Source organism: Pholis gunnellus (assembly GCF_910591455.1).
Source record: "Pholis gunnellus genome assembly, chromosome: 11".
Lineage (NCBI taxonomy): Eukaryota > Metazoa > Chordata > Actinopteri > Perciformes > Pholidae > Pholis > Pholis gunnellus.
This window is the reverse complement of record NC_136538.1, coordinates 533,365-558,329: the sequence shown is the minus strand read 5'-3', so window position 1 is coordinate 558,329 and position 24,965 is coordinate 533,365. Positions and strand designations below refer to the sequence as shown.

At 41.4% G+C, this 24,965-nt stretch overlaps 1 protein-coding gene across 3 annotated transcripts in view; it reads left to right on the top strand.

Moving 5' to 3' along the window:
- Nucleotides 1–24,965, top strand: part of gbf1 (golgi brefeldin A resistant guanine nucleotide exchange factor 1) — a 100,760-nt gene that overhangs the window by 44,450 nt on the left and 31,345 nt on the right. For all 3 annotated transcript variants that reach the window (XM_079169071.1, XM_079169069.1, XM_079169070.1), the window contains exons 5-19: nt 9,841–9,959; nt 11,795–11,903; nt 12,651–12,711; nt 17,007–17,061; nt 19,054–19,201; nt 19,475–19,686; nt 19,909–20,077; nt 21,354–21,565; nt 22,226–22,324; nt 22,472–22,666; nt 23,483–23,669; nt 23,831–23,968; nt 24,064–24,152; nt 24,260–24,462; nt 24,623–24,746. In XM_079169071.1, coding sequence (XP_079025197.1) covers nt 9,841–9,959; nt 11,795–11,903; nt 12,651–12,711; nt 17,007–17,061; nt 19,054–19,201; nt 19,475–19,686; nt 19,909–20,077; nt 21,354–21,565; nt 22,226–22,324; nt 22,472–22,666; nt 23,483–23,669; nt 23,831–23,968; nt 24,064–24,152; nt 24,260–24,462; nt 24,623–24,746 — 2,120 coding nt within the window. The remainder of the gene's footprint in view (nt 1–9,840; nt 9,960–11,794; nt 11,904–12,650; nt 12,712–17,006; nt 17,062–19,053; nt 19,202–19,474; nt 19,687–19,908; nt 20,078–21,353; nt 21,566–22,225; nt 22,325–22,471; nt 22,667–23,482; nt 23,670–23,830; nt 23,969–24,063; nt 24,153–24,259; nt 24,463–24,622; nt 24,747–24,965) is intronic.

Here is a 24,965-nt window from a genome sequence, read left to right as displayed (position 1 = left end):
AAGTTTAAAAAGATTTAAGGTTTAAGCTTCGCAAGCGACTTTTGCTCGCGGAGTGATGTAAAAGCGCTCGTCAAAGTAAAATACGCGCGCGGCTGTTTGATTTCCGCGCACGCATGGATCTCATTTGCGCTCTCGGATTTTGGAAATGTGGCGCCGTGTCTGCCAGTTGTTTAGTTAACTGTGAAATGAGCATGCATCACCAGATGTTGGTCTAAACAGCAGGGGTTGAGTCAATGATACATTGCTGTCAAAACAGCTGCAGCCGTTGCTTAGCTAGATAAGAGCTCACAGAAGCTGCAGTCTGAGCAGTCTGCAGTCAGAGCTTCTGGGGTTATACCTTTCATTAACGGGCCCTTTGAATAACATGAAGTTTTTTTTTTACTGTATATGTTACTATGTTCATGTTGGAACTGAAATCTCTTAAAAACAAAAACGTCATGCATGTTTATGTGAAATGTTCTGTGGAACAGAAATCCTGTCTGCCAAAGCTCACATAGATGTACTCACAGTATCTGTTCACAGATCGCTCTGTCGCTCCAGACCCGACACCAGCTCCCCTAATCCCCCCCACCCCCACCCCGACGCCATCGCTCCACCAGCGTGTCACCAGCATTGTTCTAAGGGCAGTACAACTGTGCTGACGCAGCACACGTACGGCGCTCACTCTCCAGTTGTTGTAGAGATGACAGAGAAGAAATATGACAAGAGTTCCACAACTTTATAAACGCCGTCGCATCTCAGTTTGGCTTTTGTTCCTCAAACAGCACAAAGCTGGCTTCTCCTCGTTTTACCCAGCCATGCTTCCATTTGTCCCGGTGGTGCGGGTGGGGTAGGGCTACGAGCATGTGATATTGAATGCGAGTTCAAAGAGTATTGAAACCCGATCTGAAGAATGTGTAGTAGACTCCCAGACAACATTTAAGACATCATTTCTCATGAAAGTGTACAGAGACTGTCTAAGATATAGATTTTCAAGGAGAGCTGCACTGTAGAAAGTCAAGTCTGCAAAATATCACATAGCTTTCCAATGAGTTTTTAAAAAAGTGCTCATTTTGTTATGTTTTAATGTCCATTTTCATTTTTTAATTTTAAGTAACCACAGTGATTTTATATTTTGTTTTTGCAGAATTGTCAAACACATGACATATTTGATTGCTACATTTTCTCTTCTGAATTGTGTCGCTGACAGTCAACACAATGTATCTGAGTGTTATCATGTTTGCCAGTTGCAACTCAAAATGGAAAATACATTTCATTTCCTAAATTAAGGTTAGATAGGAAGATAGATAAGATGGATGGATGGACAGACAGACTAAAGGTTAACACTAGGACCAATCCCTAACTAACTGTATTGGTAGTATAGTAGCCTATAATATACTGTACTCTGGTATTGCAAGTCCACTAGATATTGTAACATCCATTCAGGCAAAACCATAATCCATACAGTAGGAAAACGGAACCCTTAAAACACAAAAGTTGGGTTGTTGTTTTAATTTCCTTGTGTTCCCATAATTCTAGTATAAAGCAAATCATGGAAATCGTTTCATAATACTATTAATGAGAACATTCATAACAAACATATCTGTCTGAAGACGGTACTAAGGTCATTCATCAGCAGATTGTTAAATATATACTGTATGTATATAATATATATACAGCGGGTAAAATAAGTATTGAACACGTCACCATTTTTCTTAGGAAATATATTTCTAAAGATGCTATTGACATGAAATGTTCACCAGATGTCGGTAACAACCCAAGTAATCAAAAACCAAAACAAATAAGTTCAGAAATGAAGTTATGTGTAATAAAATGGAATGACACAGGGAAAAAGTATTGAACACATGAAGAAAGGGAGGTTTAAAAAGGCAAAGCCAAGACACCAGCTGAAATCTATCAGTAATTAGAAAGCAATCCTGCCCCTTGTCAGTGCAAATGAATATCAGCTGGTTCAGTCCCAACTGATGGCCTATAAAAAGGTGTCTCATTACCAAGGTGTCACACAAAAAACATCTCATGGTGGGTAAAAGCAAAGAGCTCTCTAAAGACCTTCACAATCATATTGATGCAAAACATACTGATGGCATTGGTTGCAGAAGGATTTCTAAACTTCTGAATGTTCCAGTGAGCACTGTTGGGGCCATAATCCGGAAGTGGAAAGAACATCATTTACAATGGTACAATTGTTTACAAAAAAAAACAAGAAGTAATGCACTCAACCACGCAAGACTCCATTGCTGAAGAAAAAGCATGTTGAAGCTCGTTTAAAGTTTGCTGCACAACATTTAGACAAGTCTGTGAAATACTGGGAGAATATAGTCTGGTCAGATGAGACCAAAATTGAACTCTTTGGGTGCCATAATACACATCATGTTTGGAGGTCAAATGGCACTGCACATTACCCCAAAAACACCAAACCAACAGTGAAGTTTGGAGGTGGGAACATCATGGTGTGGGGCTGTTTTTCAGCATGCTGGCAAACTTCATATAATTGAAGGAAGGATGAATGGAAAAATGTACCAAGGCATTCTTGATAAAAATCTGCTGCCATCTACCAGGATGATGAAGATGAAACGAGGGTGGACATTTCAGCAAGACAATGATCCCAAACACACAGCCAAGGAAACGCTCAGCTGGTTTCAGAGAAATAAAAGAAAGCTTCTAGAATGGCCCAGCCAATCAGCTGACTTGAATCCAGTAGAACATCTATGGAAAGACTAAAGATCAGAGTTCATAGAAGAGGCCCACAAACCTTGAAGATTTGAAGACTGTTTGTGTGGAAGAATGGGCCAAAATCACACCGAGCAATGCATGCGACTAGTTTCTCCACACAGGAGGCGTTTTGAAGCCGTCATTACCAGCAAAGGCTTTTGTACGAAGTATTAAATATATTTCAGTAAGCGTTCAACACTTTTTCCCTGTGTCATTCCATCTTATTACCCATAACTTCATTTCTGAACGTATTTGTTTGGTTTTCTTTGTATGTATGGATTACTTGGGTTGTTACAGACATGTTCATGTCAATAGCACCTTTAGAAATATATTTACTGAGAAAAATGGTGACGTGTTCAATACTTATTTTACCTGCTGTATGTGTATATATACACTCACCGGCCACTTTATTAGGTACACCTTGCTCGTACCGGGTTGGACCCCTTTTGCCTTCAGAACTGCCTTAATTCTTCGTAGCATAGATTCAACAAGGTGTTGGAAACATTCCTCACATATTTTGGTCCACATTGACGTGATAGTAGGGCTGCACAATTAATCAAATTTTAATCGTGATCACGATTTTGGCTGCCACAATTAAATGAGCATGATCGTCTGCGATATTGACGTTTAAAATGCTCTGCTACATATCAAATCAAGCGCTTCCTCAACTAACAGTCAGCCAACCACCAGGGGGAGAACGAGATGGGAGGTGTCATGCGGTGCGCGGCAGCCTCAAAAAAGGTTCTGTCTGCAGTCGACTCCGGTATTAGTAGAAGAGTAGAGAGACAGACAACAGTTAGTCCTTTATTTTGGGTAAAAATTGTATTTGTATTTTGCTTCAGGTGAATAAGAACTGTATAAGTTTTATTTTGATGCAAAGACTTGTACATTAGCTGGAATGTAGCACAACATGGAAGTGAAAGCAGTGCTCTGTTGATTTAATTTTGGGTAAAAAGTGTTGATACTATTTCATTTATATTTTCCTTCTACGAGATGCACTGTGATAAGGACCAGTCTGATGCAAAGATGTGTACATTAGCCAGAATGTAGCACAACAATGGAAGTGGAAGCAGTGTTCTTGTTCATTTAAACGTGAAAGTGCAATAAAAAGATGTCACTAAAATTAATGAATAATCGTGATCTCAATATTGATCAAAAATAATCGTGATTATGATTTTGGCCATAATCGTGCAGCCCTACACGATAGCATCACGCAGTTGCTGCAGATTTGTCGGCTGCACATCCATGATGCCAATCTCCCGTTCCACCATATTCCAAAGGTGCTCTATTGGATTGAGATGTGGTGACTGTGGAGGCCATTGGAGTACAGTGAACTCATTGTCATGTTCAAGAAACCAGTTTGAGATGATTTGAGCTTTGTGACATGCTGCATTATCCTGCTGGAAGTAGCCATCAGAAGATGGGTCACTGTGGTCATAAAGGGATGGACATGGTCAGCAACATTACTCAGGTAGGCCGTGGTGTTTAAACGATGCTCAATTGGTACTAAGAGGCCCAAAGTGTGCCAAGAAGATATCCCCCCCACCATTACACCACCAGCAGCCTGAACCGTTGATACAAGGCAGGATGGATCCATGCTTTCATGTTGTTTACGCCAAATTCTGACCCGACCATCTGAATGTCGCAGCTGAAATCAAGACTCATCAGACCAGGCAATGTTTGTAATCTTCTATTGTCACATGTTGGTGAGCCTGTGAGCCTGTAGCCTCAGTTTCCTGTTCTGAGCTGACAGGAGTGGCCCCCGGTGTGGTCTTCTGCTGCTGTAGCCCGTCTGCTTCAAGGTTCCACGTGTTGTGCGTTCAGAGATGGGATTCTGCATACTTTGGTTGTAACGAGTGGTTATTTGAGTTACTGTTGCCTTTCTATCATCTCCAACAACTCTGCCCATTCTCCTCTGACCTCTGACATCAACAAGGCATTTCGTCCACACAACTGCTGCTCACTGGATGTTTTCTCTTTTCTCTGTGCGTGAAAATCCCAGATCAGCAGTTTTTGAAATACTCAGACCAGCCCGTCTGGCACCAACAACCATGGTGCGTTCAAAGTCACTTAAATCTCCTTTCTTCCCCATTCTGATGCTCGCTTTGAACTTCAGCAAGCCGTCTTCACCACGTCTAGATGCCTAAATGCATTGAGTTGCTGCCATGTGATTGGCTGATTAGCTATTTGTGTTATCAAGCAAGTGTGTGTGTGTGTGTGTGTGTGTGTGTGTGTGTGTGTGTGTGTGTGTGTGTGTGTGTGTGTGTGTGAGAGTGTGTGTGTGAGAGAGAGAGAGAGAGAGAGAGAGAGAGAGAGAGAGAGAGAGAGAGAGAGAGAGTGAGAGAAATGAGAGTACAACAACACTGGTCTTGTCAAGTACTGCCATCTCCTGGCCAGAACAAATCTAAAAACCAAGTCTGATGTGAACACTTTTCATGACCATCTCTTCTAGATTTCATTAAACAATGTCACTCAGCATTGGGTTTTCATGTGAGGGTAATCGTCCTCCGATCTGTCTTTGGTTTGTACCTGCAGTGAGACAGAAGCTGTTGGGTGTGCTTCTGCTAGCAGACACGATGTCGCTCCTTCATTGTGATACTTGCTGAATGATTCATGTCACCATTCGATGTCTTGTAAGCTTTCAGCGATAGATGGAGTGTGTGTTGACGTCCGCGGTCCGTTTAGGTCTGCACACATCACACTATCACGCCTCTCTAAGCCTGCAGTGTGTTCCAATTTATCTCGAGTGTTGTGTAGAATATGATCCTCTCCTTCAGTGGGTCACCCCGGACATGTCCCCTGTGTACCTCCAGCATGTCCTCTGCCCCGTCCTCTTTTTAAATGTTCTGCTTGTCCAGGGCCCGAGAGAAAATAAAATAAAATGGTCTCTCACACACACCCACTCATTGCCCTAAGCCATTTCATTTAGTTTGAGGTAATTCCTCTCAATCTGTGGCCCGAAGTCTACTGGCATGGAGGGAGCAGTAAACTAAGCCTCGGTGCTGACAGATCTCCAGATCTCTGCTCTATCCTCTCTCTTCCCCTGCTCCTCGTTCCTTCTCCCTCTTTTTCTCCGGCCCAGCAGAGTCAGCAAAGCCCACTGTGCTGCTCGCGGCCGCGTGGTCACTAGCCCACACAGGGCTCAGAGCGAGGTTCAGCAGGCTTTACCTGCAGTCACTGCCAGAAGAGATTCAGCTTAGAGTACAGCTGTATTCTGCCTCTGATTTTAGGCCTGAATACATTGTAATTCCTGATTATTTTAATAGAAGAAAAAGGTACATAATTAGCATAAGCAGAAACCTATGTATTTCAACAAATGAAAGAGAAAGCCCTCCTACTCAAACTCCATGGATGAAAAATCTGAGAAGAAGACTTCACAGTCAAAGTGAAAGAAAAAAGAATGATAATACACATTTGTAAAAGAAATACTACTGACTAAAGTGGTGCAAAAGTCTGAGAAAATACTTCAGTGATGTCCTTTTTAGGTTTCCCTCTTTGCAGGTCCCTTAACCTTGTTACCCCTTAACAATACTAAAAACAATACAATACTAAGTTCCTCTTTCATGTCAAATAAAGAATGAGAAGGAGAAATGGATCATAATCTACAGGGTCTACATTGAGAAGCCTCCAGAGAGAGTGAGATGTCCACAACATGACATTACAGAAGAAGTTTACATTTGAAGGAATTTAAACAATACTTGGCCATAATATTTAGTCCGTCTATACAGACTTTCTTTTTTTACAAGTTGAAGTTTTGGGAAATGAGTAATAACCTGTTCAAAACCAGCACACTTTAATAACAATATTTGTCTAGCTTGTCTGTGTTCTTAACTCTGATTGTGGATTTGTATGAAGAGATTTGTACTTAAGTTTTCTTTTTGTTTGGTCTTTAGTTGAAATTTGAAAATGGGTACTGTATGAAGTTACTTTATGCACACTGGTGCATATGTGAATGTGAACGTTTGGCCTGTGGTGTTGCTCATACAAACAAGTTCATACTGATCACTGCTGATCCTCTGGTCCTCAGCAACACACCTGACACGTCATAGATGAGTCACGGCTCATACACTCCGGTTCAGAGAAAACCACCAGGGCCCCAACTAAAAGGGCCCCAAAGATATAGATGTATTCTGATATGAAAAATATTGAAACTTATTGTACCTTAACATAACTTACAAAAGCCCCCCAAAGCACGTAAGAAATATACAACTTAACTGAAGACTACTGTGTACTTCTACTTCAGAGGAAACCATTGAACTCCATTTACCTGACAGAAATGTTACTGGTTACGTTGCAGATTCAGATTTGACTCAACAATTTTAAATATGATGATGATTATTAATTATGAAACTATCCAGCATCATATTGGAATTGAACGCTCCCCTTGAACAGACGTTCAGTAAATCTATCGTGCTGATGATGTCATGGCTGCTGTGAGCCGAGCTCAGCGCTCCTGCAGAAGCTAAACTATTAGGGATGGAAAGAACCATGGCTAAAGTGAGAAGTACTACACTACCCACAATCCTAAAGTGTCACAGCGACGTCTCCGATTGGCGGACCTCGCTGTTACCATGGAAATGTTTGCTAGTGAATGTACATGCTCGTCTGGTCTGCTCCTGGATTTCAAAGCGGAACGACATGGCGGCTCGTTTGGAGACTATTCTTATATTTCAGAAACGGTTCTCTGAAACGTGTTTCTGAAAATATCCGAGGTGAAACCGCTCAATCTGTATTCAACAGCAGTTAGCTTAAAGTTTTTCAAGGGTTTCCCGAGGTGGCGAGTTGCCATTTGCAATGGTTTATGGGAGGAGCAGTTCCTTCATTCTTCATTCATTTTCGTTTTAGAAGTTTTTATTTGCTCCGAATGAAATGTTTTATGGTCACGAGACAGCTTCTAGTTGTTTTCTCAGTTCCACGCTTTAAACTCTGTGTATAAGGATTTCATTACAAAATGAACGTCATGGAGTGAATAAATGGGAATTCCCCTTCTGGAACCGGAGCTGTTGTAAAAGTGGGCGGTCACAGCGTTCTAGTTCTATGTCTGTGATTGATCTAGTTATGTCAGCCATGTTGTTCTTGTCTTTAGCTGTTCATCTATTTCTATCTTTCTTCAGAACTTCATAGTTGCTTTTTCATGGATTTGTCCTGGGGAACCAAACACTCTTTGGAAAAGTAAATGCAAAAACACCATCAAGACCACAGACTCTTTTAAATATCTGCATTCATTTACTATTGTGCACACTGGCTGTAGCTGAAGATGAGAGCAGAGCAGCCTGGCTGAAAGGTGATCTTTTGCTATTCAGAAAATGAACAGGTGAACAAACTCATGTTCTCCTCTGGCGATGGAAAAAGCAGCGGTCCCTTTGTTTGCTTTCTAAAGATGCATTGGCCCTCATGCAGAGTGCAGCCTGAGAGCTTTTTGTGTGTCGCCCTCAGAAAGCAGCCACTCTGCTCTTTCTGCTTGCTCTCACTCACGCCACGTCTTTGAATTTATGTGACCAGAGTTTGATAGTACTTAAACTGCTTTATGTGGCAGCTGGTTTAAACCCCTATTGACTTTGCCCACATACCCTCAGGCACACACACACACACACACACACACACATATTGAGCCTCTCCTTTCCGCAGTGTTATTTTAACAATGCCCCCCCAACCCTTCCTTTGGATGCCGCTTGTATAGACTGTGTGCCAAGAGAAGGATTAGTGTTTTATATCACTTCTGACATTCTGCCGGATCCCCCTGTGGCTCCAGTTTCTGTGTCTGGACATTGGCTGATTTCAGCACAGCTTCCACACTTGTTGTCGCCCTCGCCTCTGGAGGGATGTTGGCATTGCTCCGTCTCAATGGCCCCAACCACGCATACACTAGTTCTGAGCCATTAACTTCTGACCGGTATACTGTCTGCACTTCAGCTTGTCACAACAGCTGCCAATTAACAAAATGTCCTGAACAGTTGCTCCGTAGTTTCCTAAGAAGTAACGTCATTGACCTAATGTCTACTAGTAGTCACATGCTCAGTCTCCCTTTACACCCTGAGCTGCTCATCTTCTCCACGTTGACCGGCTGCATTGTTCTTGGATTCCCTTTCTTCGTCCCTCCCTCCACCCTTCCGCTCTTCTCTCTCTCTCTCCCCTGTGCTTATTAGTTAATGAATTGCTGTCCCTGAGGGCGATGGGAAAGGAAAACAGGCTGGCTCCAGGCAGAGAGCTGGCCAGCCGCTCGGGTTTCAAAAACACTGACTGCTGTTGCTCTGACAGCCAATTTGTCCCAGCCTGCCCCCAACAAAAGGCCACATCTGGTCATTAGATCCCAGGGTCTGAAGGACAATGTGGACGGGCCGTACCATATTTGTCCCCTTATGTTTATGTGTTGAGCCCTTCGTGCTGTGTTCTTGGCTGCTGAGTTTACTAACAATCACAGCCTAGGTTTACTGCTGGAATGGTGACGCATCCAGATTTCTGTCATATCTGCCACAGGATAGTTTTTCTGCACTGAACACCCAATTCATTGATTGATTTATTTCCACTTAATTATCATCACTAATGATAATTCTAAGGTTAAAGAAAAGATAACAGTTAACAATAATGAATTAATAAATAATAATAATAAGAATAACATTAGTATCATCATATCACTTACTCTCAACAAAATTAGAATAAAAATATATTTGTTTCTCTCTCCTCCTCTTCTCTTTGTCCTGCGCCTCCTCGGACATAAAACCTCTGGTCACAACTATTCACATACAGCAGGAATATATGAATAATACGCACTTAAACAACACACTTTCATACATGCATATAAGCACTTACAATCCTCCCACTAACAGGAGCAACCAAAAATGGGTACCATATTCACATAATATCTCTTTCATAGGTTCCATGTTAATGTTTGTATATTTTTGCTACACCTTTCACTTTTTGAATTGTTGAATAAAACATGAACTAAAGATGAATGAATACAAATAATTTGTCACATTTTCCACAATCATAATCCATCTCAACTCTCGGACTGCAGCTGCAGCTACATGGTGTCCTTTCAGTGCTCTTTACTGATAACAGCTCTCGTTATCAAGTTTACATGTTCTGAGTCAGCCTTTTGAGAAAACCTTGTTTGTTGTCTGTTTGCAGATGCTAACCATGAAGCAGCAGCAGAAGCCATTGAGAACATGGCAGATGCAGTCACACACGCTAGGTTTGTGGGAACAGACCCTGCCAGCGATGAAGTGGTCCTCATGAAGATTCTACAGGTAAAACACGTTTACTAGTAGTAACCACAGAGGCCTGGCACTGACCGGATAGACCTGACCAATAGGGTTCATGTTGTCTCCATACCTGGACAAGTTCATCCAGCACAGTGAGACCTTTGTAGACGTATAGCTGATGTCTTGTTGAGACTGAAACAGTGAAGTGTATTAAGTGTATTGAGCTGTAAATTAAGCTCATGGTCATTTATTGTAATTTCTGGACTCTCAAATGAACATGTAGTTGGAACAACACTTTTCTGAGGTCCAGGTCTCAAGAGCTAGACGAGACGGCCACAACATAATATCTCTGTTTTTCAGCCTTCTGACTATAATGCATATTTTGATATTGATACATGTTTTGTTCAGAAATATCAGTGCAAATGATTTTTTACTATGAGAACAGCAGGAGCAGTGCGTCATATTTAGCTGCATCTAGTGGTGAGGTTGAGATTCTATCTGATTATTATAACTGCATACCCCTCCGCTCACCCAAGCGTGTAGAGAACTACGGTGGCCTTGAGGTAACATAAAAACCCAAAAGGCTCATAGAGCCAGTGTTTGGTTTGTCCGTTCTGGGCTACTGTAGAAACATGACGGTGCAACACGACGGACTCAGTGCAGAGGACCTGCTCCCTATAACACATTATACACCAAAGAAAACATTGTTATGAATATTATATTGCATTTCTGCCAATAATTCTCCATAAGTCCTACATATGTTCCTATTAATGTGACATATTGTAAAAAAATGCACTTTTTCATAGCTTATCAACATAAATATGTCCCCTGTAGAGCTGCCATTAACAGCTATTTTGATAATCAATTAATCCGATTATTAAAAAAAGATTTTTACTTTGATGAATCGATCATTAATCGAATAAAAAGAAAAAAAGGCTACATTTGATTATTTCCGGCATTTTATTCAAAAAAAAAGAAATGTTATTACTTTATGTATAATACTCTTCATGTTTTTGTGTTTTTTTCATGCTGAATGACTCATTTCCTAGAAAGTCATGAGCACCTCTCTGGTAAACACAAGGTTGAAGTGGTGCTTTTGTGTGATTCTTTGTGGACAAACTCAGTTTTACGGATCAATGCGATGATGCTGACAGCAGACACTTAAAACCAGAGACTCTGACTAATCACAGCTTGGTTGACTACAGGTGTATACAGTCAGACAGTATGAGAGAAATAATGTGTTTTTGAACATTAAGCGTGGAAACATTTTCATGTAGAACATATAAGATTGAACATGTAAATTCAAACAATATGTCTCTTTAAAAAAAATATCATTCAGTTTGCAGAGGCACGCACAACACATACAGTGTTTATTTATATTGTGTTTGTCAATATTTTTCGACTAAATTAAATAAAAAAACTAGCTCTCATGTAATGGATTAACAAGTCAATGAACCTTTTAATTTGATGCAGTCCTATACCTGTACTATACCACAAATGACCAAATAATACATGAAGGGCATTCTTAATGGTAGTGTCGGTTCTACCTCCGACAATCTTTCATAAAGTTATCACCGGGCACAAGTTGTGGGAAGAGAATGCTGAGTTCACTACTTTGCCATGAGGGTGACGAGCTTCTGTAAATGTTTGTCTACCTGGGCACAGATCCGGCAGAGGTGTGCATAGTTTCCCTTCCTGTTCAGAGTTCATCCCACAGCTTGGGGAAGTAAACTGCACATTTTTTAAGCTCCTTTTGATAAAATATGCATGTTGCAGAACAAGTATTTGTAGTAGGATTCCACTCGCCAATTACTAGTTTTAATCTCCTTATCATAATTACTTCTTAGATGTAAGGACAGCCATATTCTACATTGTTTCAGGTCCTGAGGACTCTGCTGCTGACACCCGTTGGAGCCCATCTGACCAACGAGTCCGTTTGTGAGATCATGCAGTCCTGCTTCAGGATCTGCTTTGAGATGCGCCTAAGTGGTGAGTCATCAACCTCTATTTCTGATGGGATAGTCATTTCTATGAAGACTATCAAGCTGATGTTGGGTTGTTTTACTTCACTTCCATTCAAATCAACTCATACTACAAAGTATTGAAGCAACAAGTATGGGTTGCGTGCATAGACAGTGGTTCACAGGCTGAAGGTTCATGACTGATTGGATTTAACAAGCCTGTGTGACACACAATGATTTTCAGACTTGTATACAATCATTTCTAATTTATTTAATTATTTAATATGAAATACTAATACCTTTTACTCAAATATAACAATCTAAGAAGGAAAAATCCCTTAGTCAATGCTCAATCTAGTAGACCTTTGACAAAGGGTCAAATGAATTGCTTCATTTGAAGTGGACACAAGCCAAAGGGTCTTGGTCAATAAGAACGGAATTTGCCTTTACATCTTATACAACATCTTATTTACTCTGTTTCATTAACCGGCACACTGGCTTCCCTTAGGTTTGGATGCATGTAGTCTTCTTTGCATTAAAATGGTCTAATAATGAATGATTGACAATACACAAATTACAAATATCCCAAACAGCCTGCATAAGCCCACTTCCAGTTTAAACTCTCTTCCAGAGTTGGCACTTCTCTCTCTTCTGCTCTTATAGCTCTAGCTTGTACAGACTAGTTAGTTAGTTGAAATGTATTTGTCTCGGCTGAACCTGCTTCTCTATTTCATTGTGTTTGGTTCTAATGTCTGTTTTTCTCCTGTGTTTGCAGAACTCCTTAGGAAATCAGCTGAACATACACTGGTTGACATGGTGCAGCTACTGTTCTCTAGGTAAATGAATGGGACAGTGGTGGATGGAGATGGGTGCAGTGTTAGTTAGACTTTTGTTCAGCTATACCTTAATATGTATATAATATTTAATACTCCTGAAATGGTTAGGAATCAGTACGTTAACAGTACGTTTATTATGCCTCCACGCTGGTAACGGGCGTGGCTGGAGGCATTATGTTTCCGGGTTATGTCACGGACACTGTGACCTCACGTCCATCACATTCTTCTAAACGTGATGTCTCAGGAACGCTTGGAGCTCATTTTTTCAAATTTGGCACATACGTCCACTTCCATCAGAGACCTTCTTTGTGTTATTAACACACTCTCTCTCTTGCAAATAACATTGGCGAACTCCCCAAATCACTAATTTTCATGGCTGTTGGCTGTGTTAATACTTTATGTTAGCAAAAGAAGAATTAAATACAGTATATAACCCAATCTGCTTACATCCATCCACACGACGTTCACAACACTTCCAGACGAGGTGCGGGGATGGAGAGGCGGACCACGCCCACTAAGCAGACAGGAAGTGTTTGCCATTTCAAACCAGTGGCTGAGCTTGAAATGGGACTTCTTTGTGTTCTGGTTGACAGAACAAAGGCGGTAATTGTAGTTTGAAGCAGCACCCAAGATTCAATCATGATGCTATCACGTCAATGTGGACCAAAATATGTGAGGAATGTTTCCAACACCTTGTTGAATCTATGCTACGAAGAATTAAGGCAGTTCTGAAGGCAAAAGGGGTCCAACCCGGTACGAGCAAGGTGTACCTAATAAAGTGGCCGGTGAGTGTATATATACACATACAGCAGGTAAAATAAGTATTGAACACGTCACCATTTTTCTCAGTAAATATATTTCTAAAGGTGCTATTGACATGAACATGTCTGTAACAACCCAAGTAATCCATACATACAAAGAAAACCAAACAAATACGTTCAGAAATGAAGTTATGGGTAATAAGATGGAATGACACAGGGAAAAAGTGTTGAACGCTTACTGAAATATATTTAATACTTCGTACAAAAGCCTTTGCTGGTAATGACGGCTTCAAAACGCCTCCTGTGTGGAGAAACTAGTAGCATGCATTGCTCGGTGTGATTTTGGCCCATTCTTCCACACAAACAGTCTTCAAATCTTCAAGGTTTGTGGGCCTCATGGTGGGTAAAAGCAAAGAGCTCTCTCAAGACCTTTGCAACCTTATTGTTGCAAAACATACTGATGGCATTGGTTACAGAAGGATTTCTAAACTTCTGAATGTTCCAGTGAGCACTGTTGGGGCCATAATCCGGAAGTGGAAAGAACATCATTTACAATGGTACAATTGTTTACAAAAAAAAACAAGAAGTAATGCACTCAACCACGCAAGACTCCATTGCTGAAGAAAAAGCATGTTGAAGCTCGTTTAAAGTTTGCTGCACAACATTTAGACAAGTCTGTGAAATACTGGGAGAATATAGTCTGGTCAGATGAGACCAAAATTGAACTCTTTGGGTGCCATAATACACATCATGTTTGGAGGTCAAATGGCACTGCACATTACCCCAAAAACACCAAACCAACAGTGAAGTTTGGAGGTGGGAACATCATGGTGTGGGGCTGTTTTTCAGCATGCTGGCAAACTTCATATAATTGAAGGAAGGATGAATGGAAAAATGTACCAAGGCATTCTTGATAAAAATCTGCTGCCATCTACCAGGATGATGAAGATGAAACGAGGGTGGACATTTCAGCAAGACAATGATCCCAAACACACAGCCAAGGAAACGCTCAGCTGGTTTCAGAGAAATAAAAGAAAGCTTCTAGAATGGCCCAGCCAATCAGCTGACTTGAATCCAGTGGAACATCTATGGAAAGACTAAAGATCAGAGTTCATAGAAGAGGCCCACAAACCTTGAAGATTTGAAGACTGTTTGTGTGGAAGAATGGGCCAAAATCACACCGAGCAATGCATGCGACTAGTTTCTCCACACAGGAGGCGTTTTGAAGCCGTCATTACCAGCAAAGGCTTTTGTACGAAGTATTAAATATATTTCAGTAAGCGTTCAACACTTTTTCCCTGTGTCATTCCATCTTATTACCCATAACTTCATTTCTGAACGTATTTGTTTGGTTTTCTTTGTATGTATGGATTACTTGGGTTGTTACAGACATGTTCATGTCAATAGCACCTTTAGAAATATATTTACTGAGAAAAATGGTGACGTGTTCAATACTTATTTTACCTGCTGTATGTTATATTTTTAAAAAGTGATTTTTTTATGAAGAACAGGAAAATAAAGAGCCGTTTCAAACCTCAAATCTTAGTTGTCTGTCCACAGAAGAACCAGGCCGGACTGCTGCTGCACTCCTTTATCTCCTCTGGATTAGAGATTGTTGGTTTTCTGCATACATCTGTCTCTCAGGCCTCATTATTCCCCTTCAAGCTCATGAATTTCATTTTGCACTGTGCACAGGGTCAATGGGCCACTGATTTACTAATGCCATAACATGATTTCTCCTTTGCCATTTAGCATAAGAGCTCCTCTCTCCACATCACCCCTCCACACAAACCACCCCGTCCAGATGCATCAGAGTGCCAGTCACATTCAGTCACAGACGAGGGGATGAGCCAATTGAGCTGCACACCACATGATCTGCATATAGATGAAGCCGGTCTCTGCTTCAACAGCAAAGCTCCCAGCCCCATAAATACCGAGACGCAGACCTATACACACACACGTGCGCACACCAACACAGGCACAGACACGCACACACAGGCACACATACAGAATTAGCTTTGCCAGTGACTCCAGACATCAAGCAATCATGAAAATCAAAAAAAAATCTTTCTGCTCATCTGAATGTGAAGCAAACCTGCAAAACAAATAGAGCTTGATTTAAAGTTCTGGTGTCATCCACCTACTCTGTGAAGGCCTGTTTGTCTCCAACAGGATTATTTGACGCAGGATTTGTCACAAAGTGATGGGTTACCTTCCCTCCGGTGAAGTCCAGTGGTGGATTTTGCCAAGCTTGTCACCATTTACCGACGCTCCCTCCAAACATTCTTGGCCTGTTTTTATTTACTGGCTTACTCTTGTATGGCACCTTGTTGTCATTTCTTCTCAGAAGAATTTACTGTGCGAGCATGGAAATATAGAAACAGTCGTAAACAGAGGCATCGCTGCACGTGAGCAGGAGATGTACATTTAGTTTGGGCTTTTTATTGCATCCTTCTGATTCTGCTCACACTCACACACCCCACATCTCATTTTGCTCATGTTCAACCCCCAGCCCCCCACTTGTCCACAGACCCTGGATAATATAGATGTGAGAGGGTCTCAACCCCCCCACCATACTCCCATCAGAGAATGATGAACAGCAGCTCTCTTCAGCTCCTCAGAAGCAGTCTTAGATTGCCTGCTGATAGTATTAGACATGTTAATCTGTTGGACCTACAGATCATCCAATAACCGTGCTGGCAAGACAACGCTCTATTAACGCTGAGTTAATGTCAGGAGGGGGGCTGCCAGATCCTTTTGTTTGTGCGTGTGCGTGTGCGTGTGCGTGTGCGTGACTGGTGGTGACATCTCATTTTCCGGCAAAGCTTTAGGTTCCACAGAAACCTAGTGGTGCGTGCACACACGCACGCACACACGCACGCACGCACACGCACACGAACAGCAGCCAGTATTGCTCATCAAATGCTGGAAAGGTTTATTTATGGCTCAGGTTTAAAATGTTGAGATTCCCACCAGGATATTGGCTGTAAAGCAGCCTCTCATCTTAGCACATGTTGTATATTCCTTTTGTATTTCTTCTGTTTGGGGTTATAAAAAAACAAAACACATTAAAGGTACTCTGGCAATTCAGTATTGCACTTCCATTGAGTCGGGGGACCATAAAGGCTAATCTACTCTAATTTATAGAATAAAAACAAAATTAGAGTTAGAGAGATACTGACTTTTAGAACTGAAATGATTGGTCAATTAATCAATCAGTCGATCGTTATGACCGTAAAGTGAATCTATTTGGGTTTTTGGACATTTGAAGACGTCATGTTGTACTATTATGATGATGTTTTATTCACTATTCGTTTTGCTTTTATGGAACAAATGCTTACTTATTAAAATGGTTGATTAATCATAGTGACAGCCCTGCTGACTTTTATTCATGGAGACACAACAAATTCATTATTTAGATTTGCCTGTACCTATAAGGATGATGTCTTGACAATAGAGTTATGTCAGAAGTCTTTTCCCCAAAAGACTGTCCTAACTAAATTCTCTGGTTCTTTTTTTTTCTTTTACTTCCAGACTTCCACAGTTCAAAGAGGAGGCCAAGAGTTTAGTGGGTGCCAACATGAAGAAGGTAAAAGCTCTGAAATGTTGAATGTTTGTGTGCTCCTTTTCTAGTTTTACTGTGTGGGTTTTGCTCATTGTCATTGTGCCTTTTCTAAGGTTTCTGTCTGTTTTATTTCTTTCAACTTTTCTACTATTGTTGGCTGATAATGAAAACAAGCTACATACTGTATAAATTCACACTAAGTCAACTTTCCCCTTTTTATCGTTTTGTTTGAATGGCTGTTGTTTTGCAGTTATACGTGTCAAATTTATATCAGACCTGAATATCGAGCTGGAGGCAGTTGTTCCAGCAGTTTTAGCTTTTTGCATGGTCTGTCTGCCCGTCCACTCACACTGCTCATTAGCTGGCTGCACATTCTCTAGTGGTTGGAGCCCATAGCGGCTGTGTCTGTGGATCCCACCCCCTCCCACCATGCACAGTGTATGTTCCGGTGTGTTTTGTATTTGTCCCACTGCTGACATGTTACCCATCACTAATCACGGGCACCTGCTCGCTCCCCTTCTCTTCTGAGGCTTACAATATCTTGTGGAAAAACAAACGAGTGCAGGTAAGGAAGATGACTTTCAGTAATTAGGCTGGACAATCTCTCCCTGTAACCTTTCCCGTGTCCTTTTTTATAGACCGCACTAACTTCCCAATTTTTTCAACTTGATTAGAAGGAGCAATATGCTGTATTTAAGAGATGTTAACAAATCAACTGATGTAGACGAATCGTTGTCAAGTCAACATAGTTGACTATGACATGTCTGTGCTTGTGAATGCTCACATTACTTTAATATTATTATTTAATATTTAGTTTTTGATTGTATCTTCTTTTTGGCTTACACCCTCATGCACATGTTTCAGCTGCTGTGTATCATGCTACCCATGTACCTTCTCAGCTGTTGCAGGATTGAGCATGTCTCAGTAGTTTTTAAATCAACATAAGCAGATAAAAAAAAGAGTCTAAAACTGTGAATGGTTTGAATAAATGAACATCAACACTCTCACTGAAGCAGAACCTTTAAAAAGACAGCACATCACACCAAAGCAGAGGGAGTGGCAGTGGCTCTTCTTAGCTTACAGTAATTGTGTGCATGAACATACAGAGCTGTTTTTTGTCTCCGTGTATTTTCTTCTGAAATGACCTACTGCTTAATCCACAGCTGAAGCTGGGCTGGTTTTAGGCCATGATCAAATAGGATGTTCGTTTTTTGAAACCCACCACTCAGGGTTCCACTGATAACCAGAGGGATTTCCATGTGCATCTACCCTTTAGGTCCCAGTTATGTTATACACAATGATTATGACTGGTGTATTTTTGCTTCAGATATTTAAATTAGCTTTTTTTGTTTGATTAACTATCATGTAGTACAAGGGAAACAGTGTAATAAATCCGAATGTAGCAAATTCCAGATTTAGTTTGAAGCAGCCCTGGGACAGTTCAGTATGTAGCTTCAGTAATGCTGTTGGATTGAAAATATGCAGCTGTTTATTTGACAATGTCTTTCATTTCAAACAGTACTCCACCTATTTAGCATTGCACTCCTATAACATGATCAGGCTCAGGAAGGACATTTGACTTGTGTTGACAAAAAAGTCAACACAAGTACAGATGTCTTCTTTTATTCCATGCATTCTTCTTCCTTTTCAAAATCTCCTTGTAGTCTTCAGACCCAAGTGACTTCACACATCTCCCTCTGGAGCCACAGAGGGCTTTTTACAGCTGACTTACTCGCCAACACCTGGAAACACACTTTGCTGTACAGTTTTGGAGAATACCCCTTCATGTTTTGGCAAAGCTAAGAAAAAGCTAAACAAGTAGCTTAAACATTGTTGGACTACATGGCATTTATTGTGATTGCACCCTTTAAGCTGCTCACATTTTCTGAGAAGAAAAGAAGCATCTTCAGAGAAACAAATCATCCTCTCTGATCATGGCCTTAATCTGTAATGATGGTCCAGTCGTACAGCGAGTTTGGAGAAGCCCTACTCAGTGATCCACTCTGTTTCCTCTAGTTGAAGATGCGTGCCGGTGGGATGAGTGAGTCATCCAAATGGAAGAAGCAGAAACGCTCGCCAAGGCCGCCTCGCCACATGGTCCGAAGTCCCTCCGGTCAGATGGACTCAACCCAGTCCAGCACCCTCAGCAACAACAACCTTTTAGGTAAGAGACAGACTATTGTGATAGTACACCCATCCTCAGCTTTCAGGTCTTATCAAATTCTACAGTTGCCTATTCTCTTCTTTTAAAAGTCTTGGTGGGGTCAAACGTAGACAAGGATGACGTGCACCTTGTAATGGAGCATTGTCTAATGTTGGCCCCATTTTCTGTCAGTGCATAAGGAATCTGTGGTGGACCTTTCTGTACATGTTGCTGCTGATTTGGTGAAAACACATCCTGTTATACCATGCTATGACCGCATCTCTTTCCCGTCAGGTGGCGTCCCGTTCATTGAGCAAGGCTTGTCCACCTTGTGCCTAGCAGCTTCAGACAGCGCTGCTTCGTCCGTTTCCAGCCCTACCACAGACAGTGGCCTGGACACCTGTTCCAAAGCCACCTCCAGGGAAGACCTTTCTGACCTGGAACAGTGTAACTCATCTGCCACCACCCCTTGCACTGGGCCTGAGCCCGGCTCTCCGGATGCACAGGTGTGGATCGGTTCTTGCATCACAAACATTGTATTTATTTGATGAATATATGTTCAGTTTTTCCGTATCTCCATGTTCACTTTATGGAATGGTGTCTATTGTTGGTGACTCTGTGTGCATTCTAGTAGCTCTAATGATCCTCTACCATTTCTTTGGAACTAATATGTGACTTTAACTTTTATGACGACCAATGATTTGTGTTCTGTTTCCATTTGCGTCTAGTCTGAGGACAGGCAGGTTGAACCGGCTCATTCGGCCTCAGTGGAGTCCATCCCTGAGGTTCTGGAGGACAAAGACTCCGTTACAGAGCAATCAGATGGCACCTCTATCCATGACATGGACTATGTCAATCCCAGAGGAGTGCGTTTCACACAGTCCACACAAAGAGACGGTAAGGATGATGAGGGATTTTAAAACTCTGAATTCTCTCTTCTTCTTTTAATCTCACGTCTGTTTGTTTTGTATTGCTGCATTCCACTGTTTCCTTGCATGAAAAGTTGGCACTCTTGATACACAGTTTACAAAAATCAGTGCATACAAGTTGACTTTGAGAGCTCTTGGTGTTTTCTTTACACACTGAGAACATTGTCTTGAGACATGAAGACTATATCTACACTAATATGTTTCCGTTTAAAACCGGGGTTTTAAAACAAAAACGATCCATGTCCACATAAGTCTCCCACTCGTTTCCTCCGTTTCGTTGTTGTCTGTGCTCACACTCGTAGCTCTGCTGGTGGCTGAAGTCCCTGTTGCACTGGAGAGCATTTCGTTTACAGTTTCTTTGTGAACTTCACAATAGTTGTGCAGAACAAAACAAGCATTAATAAGAAAAGGAAAGTCCTCCGTTTTGTGTCCGTCCTCCTCAAAGCTGCAAACCATGACTTCAGACGTCCACTCCGTAGGGCTGTTAACGCCGCTAGACACTCCGCTCACTGATCGCTCTAATAACAGCTGCTTCCTCCGCATGTCGGCAGTAGTAGAGTTATAAAATGCAGAATATAACTGCACAACAGCTGCTAGTAAAGACAACAAGAACAGCAACACCTGTAATATGTTATCCATGTTGAATTAACCTGGTAGTCGATCGATAATCAATGCTGCTGTTTGTTTTCTTCTGGCGGTGTGACGAATCAGGGTAGGACTAGTCATGACTGCTAAGACCCAATTAAGTAGCAAACGTAAAATGAGCGAGTGTAAATGGTAGATGGACTGCGCTTTTCTAGTCTTTCCAAACACTCAAAGCACTTTCACACTACTTGTCATCATTTACCCACTGATGGAAGGGGCTAGGCACCACCTGCCTATCAGACTATCCACATTCATACACCGTAGGCACAGCTACAGCTCTTGCTCAAGGACACATCGACTAGCGGAGCTGGGGATCGAACCGCCGATTCTCTGATTAAAGGACGACCCTGCTCTCCACTTAGCCACAGTCGCCACGTCTACATCATTCGTTTCCAAAGGTCCACATTTCTGCCGTCCACACTACGACTCAATCTCAGAGTCTTCAAACTAAACAGGCGTTTTTGGGGGGTTAAAACTCCGGAGTAGTGTGGATGCTAGATGTAAACATAGCAAAAGATATGCCTTTTTAAATGGAAACGTAGTAGTGTGGATCTAGTCGAAGTCCTTTCATAACCTCTGTCCTCTTGTCTCTCCTAAAGGAGCGTCCATTATCCCTTATGGCCTGCCATGTCTAAGGGAGCTTTTTCGCTTCCTGATCTCACTGACCAACCCACACGACCGCCACAACACTGACGCCATGATGCACATGGGCCTGCAGCTGCTGACTGTAGCACTTGAGTCAGCACGCATCACTAACTACCAGTCATTACTCGGACTGGTCAAAGATGAGCTCTGCAGACATCTCTTCCAGGTGAAGTACAATGTAGAAACCAATGCTCGTAGTGTTTGAATGTACCTGTGTTTTTTGTTTTCACATTGGTAATAGTAAGATATTTTCCCTGCATTGGTGACAGTTACTATGAGAAATACCTTTTTTTTCTAAAAGCTTTTTGAACAGTTTTATCTGAATCAGAAACTGTGAGCACTTGACTTGTGACTAAGGAACTTGCAGCGCCTCTTTGCATTGGTTGACTCTAAGCTGAAACTTGTGGGATCTGTTTTGTTGGAATCCAAAGCAGATATAAGTTAAAATTCATCGCCTCTGCTTTGTGTTTTGTCTACCTTGGAATTCTGCTTACTATTTTAACCATGATATGATGGGGTGTGTTGGCTACTTACAAGCTAAATGATTTGGTCCTGGTTACATACCAGGAGGACTGACACCCTCACCTCTCCATCTATTACATGTTTGTCAAGCAATAAGCTGAAAGAGGTTTGTTGAATCCATTCAGACAATCATTTTGCCTTCAGTCTTATATTCCAAGTCAAAGTAGGAACAATGCGGTAATGACAGCGAATGGTTTAACTAGCATCAAGATAAAAACCAAAAGTTGTATTTGGAGAAAACTGCACTGATTTTTGATATTATTATTTGAATGTATCTTTTCTGATAATTGTGTCTGTGTTGCAGTTGCTGAATGTGGACCGTATGAACCTGTACGCTTCCTCCGTACGAGTTTGCTTCTTGCTCTTTGAAAGCATGAGAGTGCACCTTAAGTTTCAGCTTGAGGTAAATATGTAACTAGTTTGTTGATCGTCTTGCTTTTTATTCATCAAATGATCTTTTTGTTTTGTCAGTTAACTGCCATCCATATAAATGGTAATAGTGATCCTGAGGAGCTAATAATCATCATCGCCATTTGTGCTGACCTGGCAGATGTACCTAAAGAAACTGATGGACATCATCACGTCAGAGAACATTAAGATGCCCTATGAGATGAAGGAGATGGCTCTGGAGGCACTGGTCCAGCTGTGGAGGATTCCCAGCTTCGTCACTGAGCTGTACATCAACTATGACTGTGACTTCTACTTCTCCAATCTGTTTGAGGACCTCACCAAGCTGCTGTCCAAGGTAACATCCTTATAAGATCACTTTTAGCGTCTTACTATTTCACGAATACTTTGTTGTACAGAAGAATGTGGAAGTCCTTCTTGGATAGGCCAAACTTCAATCCAAGTGCTTCCTTTCTTTTTTTTTAAAGCTTTTATTCATGAATCTTTAACTACATTTCGCAGTACAAGAACTAAAGCAAAATCTGTGGGTGGTGAACAGTTTTGCTGTCCACTTTATCTTCTGTCATTTTAAAAGTTAGTGTTCTTCACCACTGATGTGATGGATTTAAAGACATTACATTTTTAGGTTATCTGCAGGTTTTATTAAGTCTTAACTTTTTAGTTTACGAAGGTCTATTCTTTCTTTCCTGCTGTAGAAGGTAACATTTGTTATACACTGTCTTTGAAAAGTTTGGAATCTTCTGCCAAAAGACCTGACTGTGTCCAGTCAGGTGTGTGAGAGGACTACTGGATTATGTCTGAATGGCTCTGATGCTTTTATCTTGTAGAAAGTCTCTTCAGATAGAATAGGACACATTTCATGTGTAAATAAAAGATTTTTGTCTCTGTTGAAATAGTTATTTAATGAATTACATTACTGTACGAGCTGATTCGGAACTTTGATCTGGAATCAGCTGGTTATAGTGGATTGTGCACGCTGGAAGCTATTTTAGCCTTTATTTTAGTCCGTTTTTTTTTCAGTCAGCTCCATCAGAACGTAAATCAACTTTTTATTTGACTTTTTATCTGCTTTTCTATTCTTTGACCTGTATGACTTGCAAAAAACACTACATTGTATTTTATGTGTCATTAAAAAGTCATTTTTTGCCATCAGAATGCGTTTCCGGTGTCGGGACAGCTCTACACCACCCACCTCCTGTCACTGGAGGCTCTGCTCACAGTGATCGACAGCACTGAAGCCCACTGCCAGGCCAAGGTGCTCAACAGCTCTGCTCAACAGTCAGAAACACTGCTGGAAGAGGGAGAAGCTTCCACCATCAACGGAACAGACACTACAGCTGGTATACACACACACACACTACTATTTACTACTAATACTAATGATTATTACTACATCTTTAAGGTCAAAATACTAAAATAACAACTTGAATGTTAGAGAGTGTTGCCCTTGATAGTTCTGCTTTTTTTATTTTTTACGAATGAATTTTGTTTTCGTCTACAGATCTAAATAGACTGGGCAGTACCAATGATCTGAGTCTTCCACCAGCTGAGAATGCACCAGTGTGTCCACCAACCAGTGGACATCTGATGGCAGAGAAGATGAGACTGGGTAGACAGGATCAAGGGGACAATGACTCTGGTGAGACTTTGATCTTATGGACAGTTTTTCTTAAAACTCTTCCTCAGCATTGAGATGGAAGCTGATTTAAATGTTTACATTTTGGTTCCGTCCAGCTGAGAAGAGAGCCCTGAAAAAGCCTCAACGTTTCTCGTCATGTTTACCCAATTCCCAAGAGTTGGTGGACATTAGAACGAAGAAAAAGGTGAGCGATATCGATTGATTTAGATTTGTTGTAACATTACACAACGACAATTAGTTATAAACTCTGTTACTACACCTTCAAACCGCCTCTTTCTATCGTGTTTCCAGCTGCTGATCACTGGCACAGAGCAGTTTAACCAGAAGCCCAAGAAGGGAATCCAGTTTCTGCAGGACAAAGGTCTGCTCAGCAGTCCTTTAGACAACAACCAGGTGGCCCAGTGGCTCAGAGAAAACCCCCGACTGGACAAAAAGATGATCGGCGAGTACGTCAGCGATCGCAAGAACATGGAGCTCCTGGACAGCTTTGTCAAGTATGGTGAAGTTCCAGGGATTATTGCCCATTTGTTTATCATTCAAGTGTGATTTTCCAATCTGGTTTGAAGATTTTGGTTTCTATGAACATTGGTGTGTTTCATGTTAATAAAGTGCTAAAAGATGTTAGGTTTTGATAATGTCGATCTGTTTTTGCAGCACGTTCGCTTTCCAGGGGCTTCGTATCGATGAGGCCCTGCGGCTCTACCTGGAGGCCTTTAGACTCCCTGGGGAGGCTCCTGTCATCCAGAGACTCCTGGAAACGTTCACAGACAACTGGCATGTAAGGCACATTTGCTCAACTTAATTTTACAGACTTTATTACAATCTATTAGCACATTCAGATTATTAGAGAACAAGATTCGTAGCCCAACTGTCCAGAGCTGTGGACCTGTTATACTTCTGACTCAAGTCAGATTTTAACTTCCAAGGTGAACTCAGTAGAGTGCATGTCTCTCATTTATCATCGTTGCGTACGCACAAAACCAAACCTGAAAGAGGC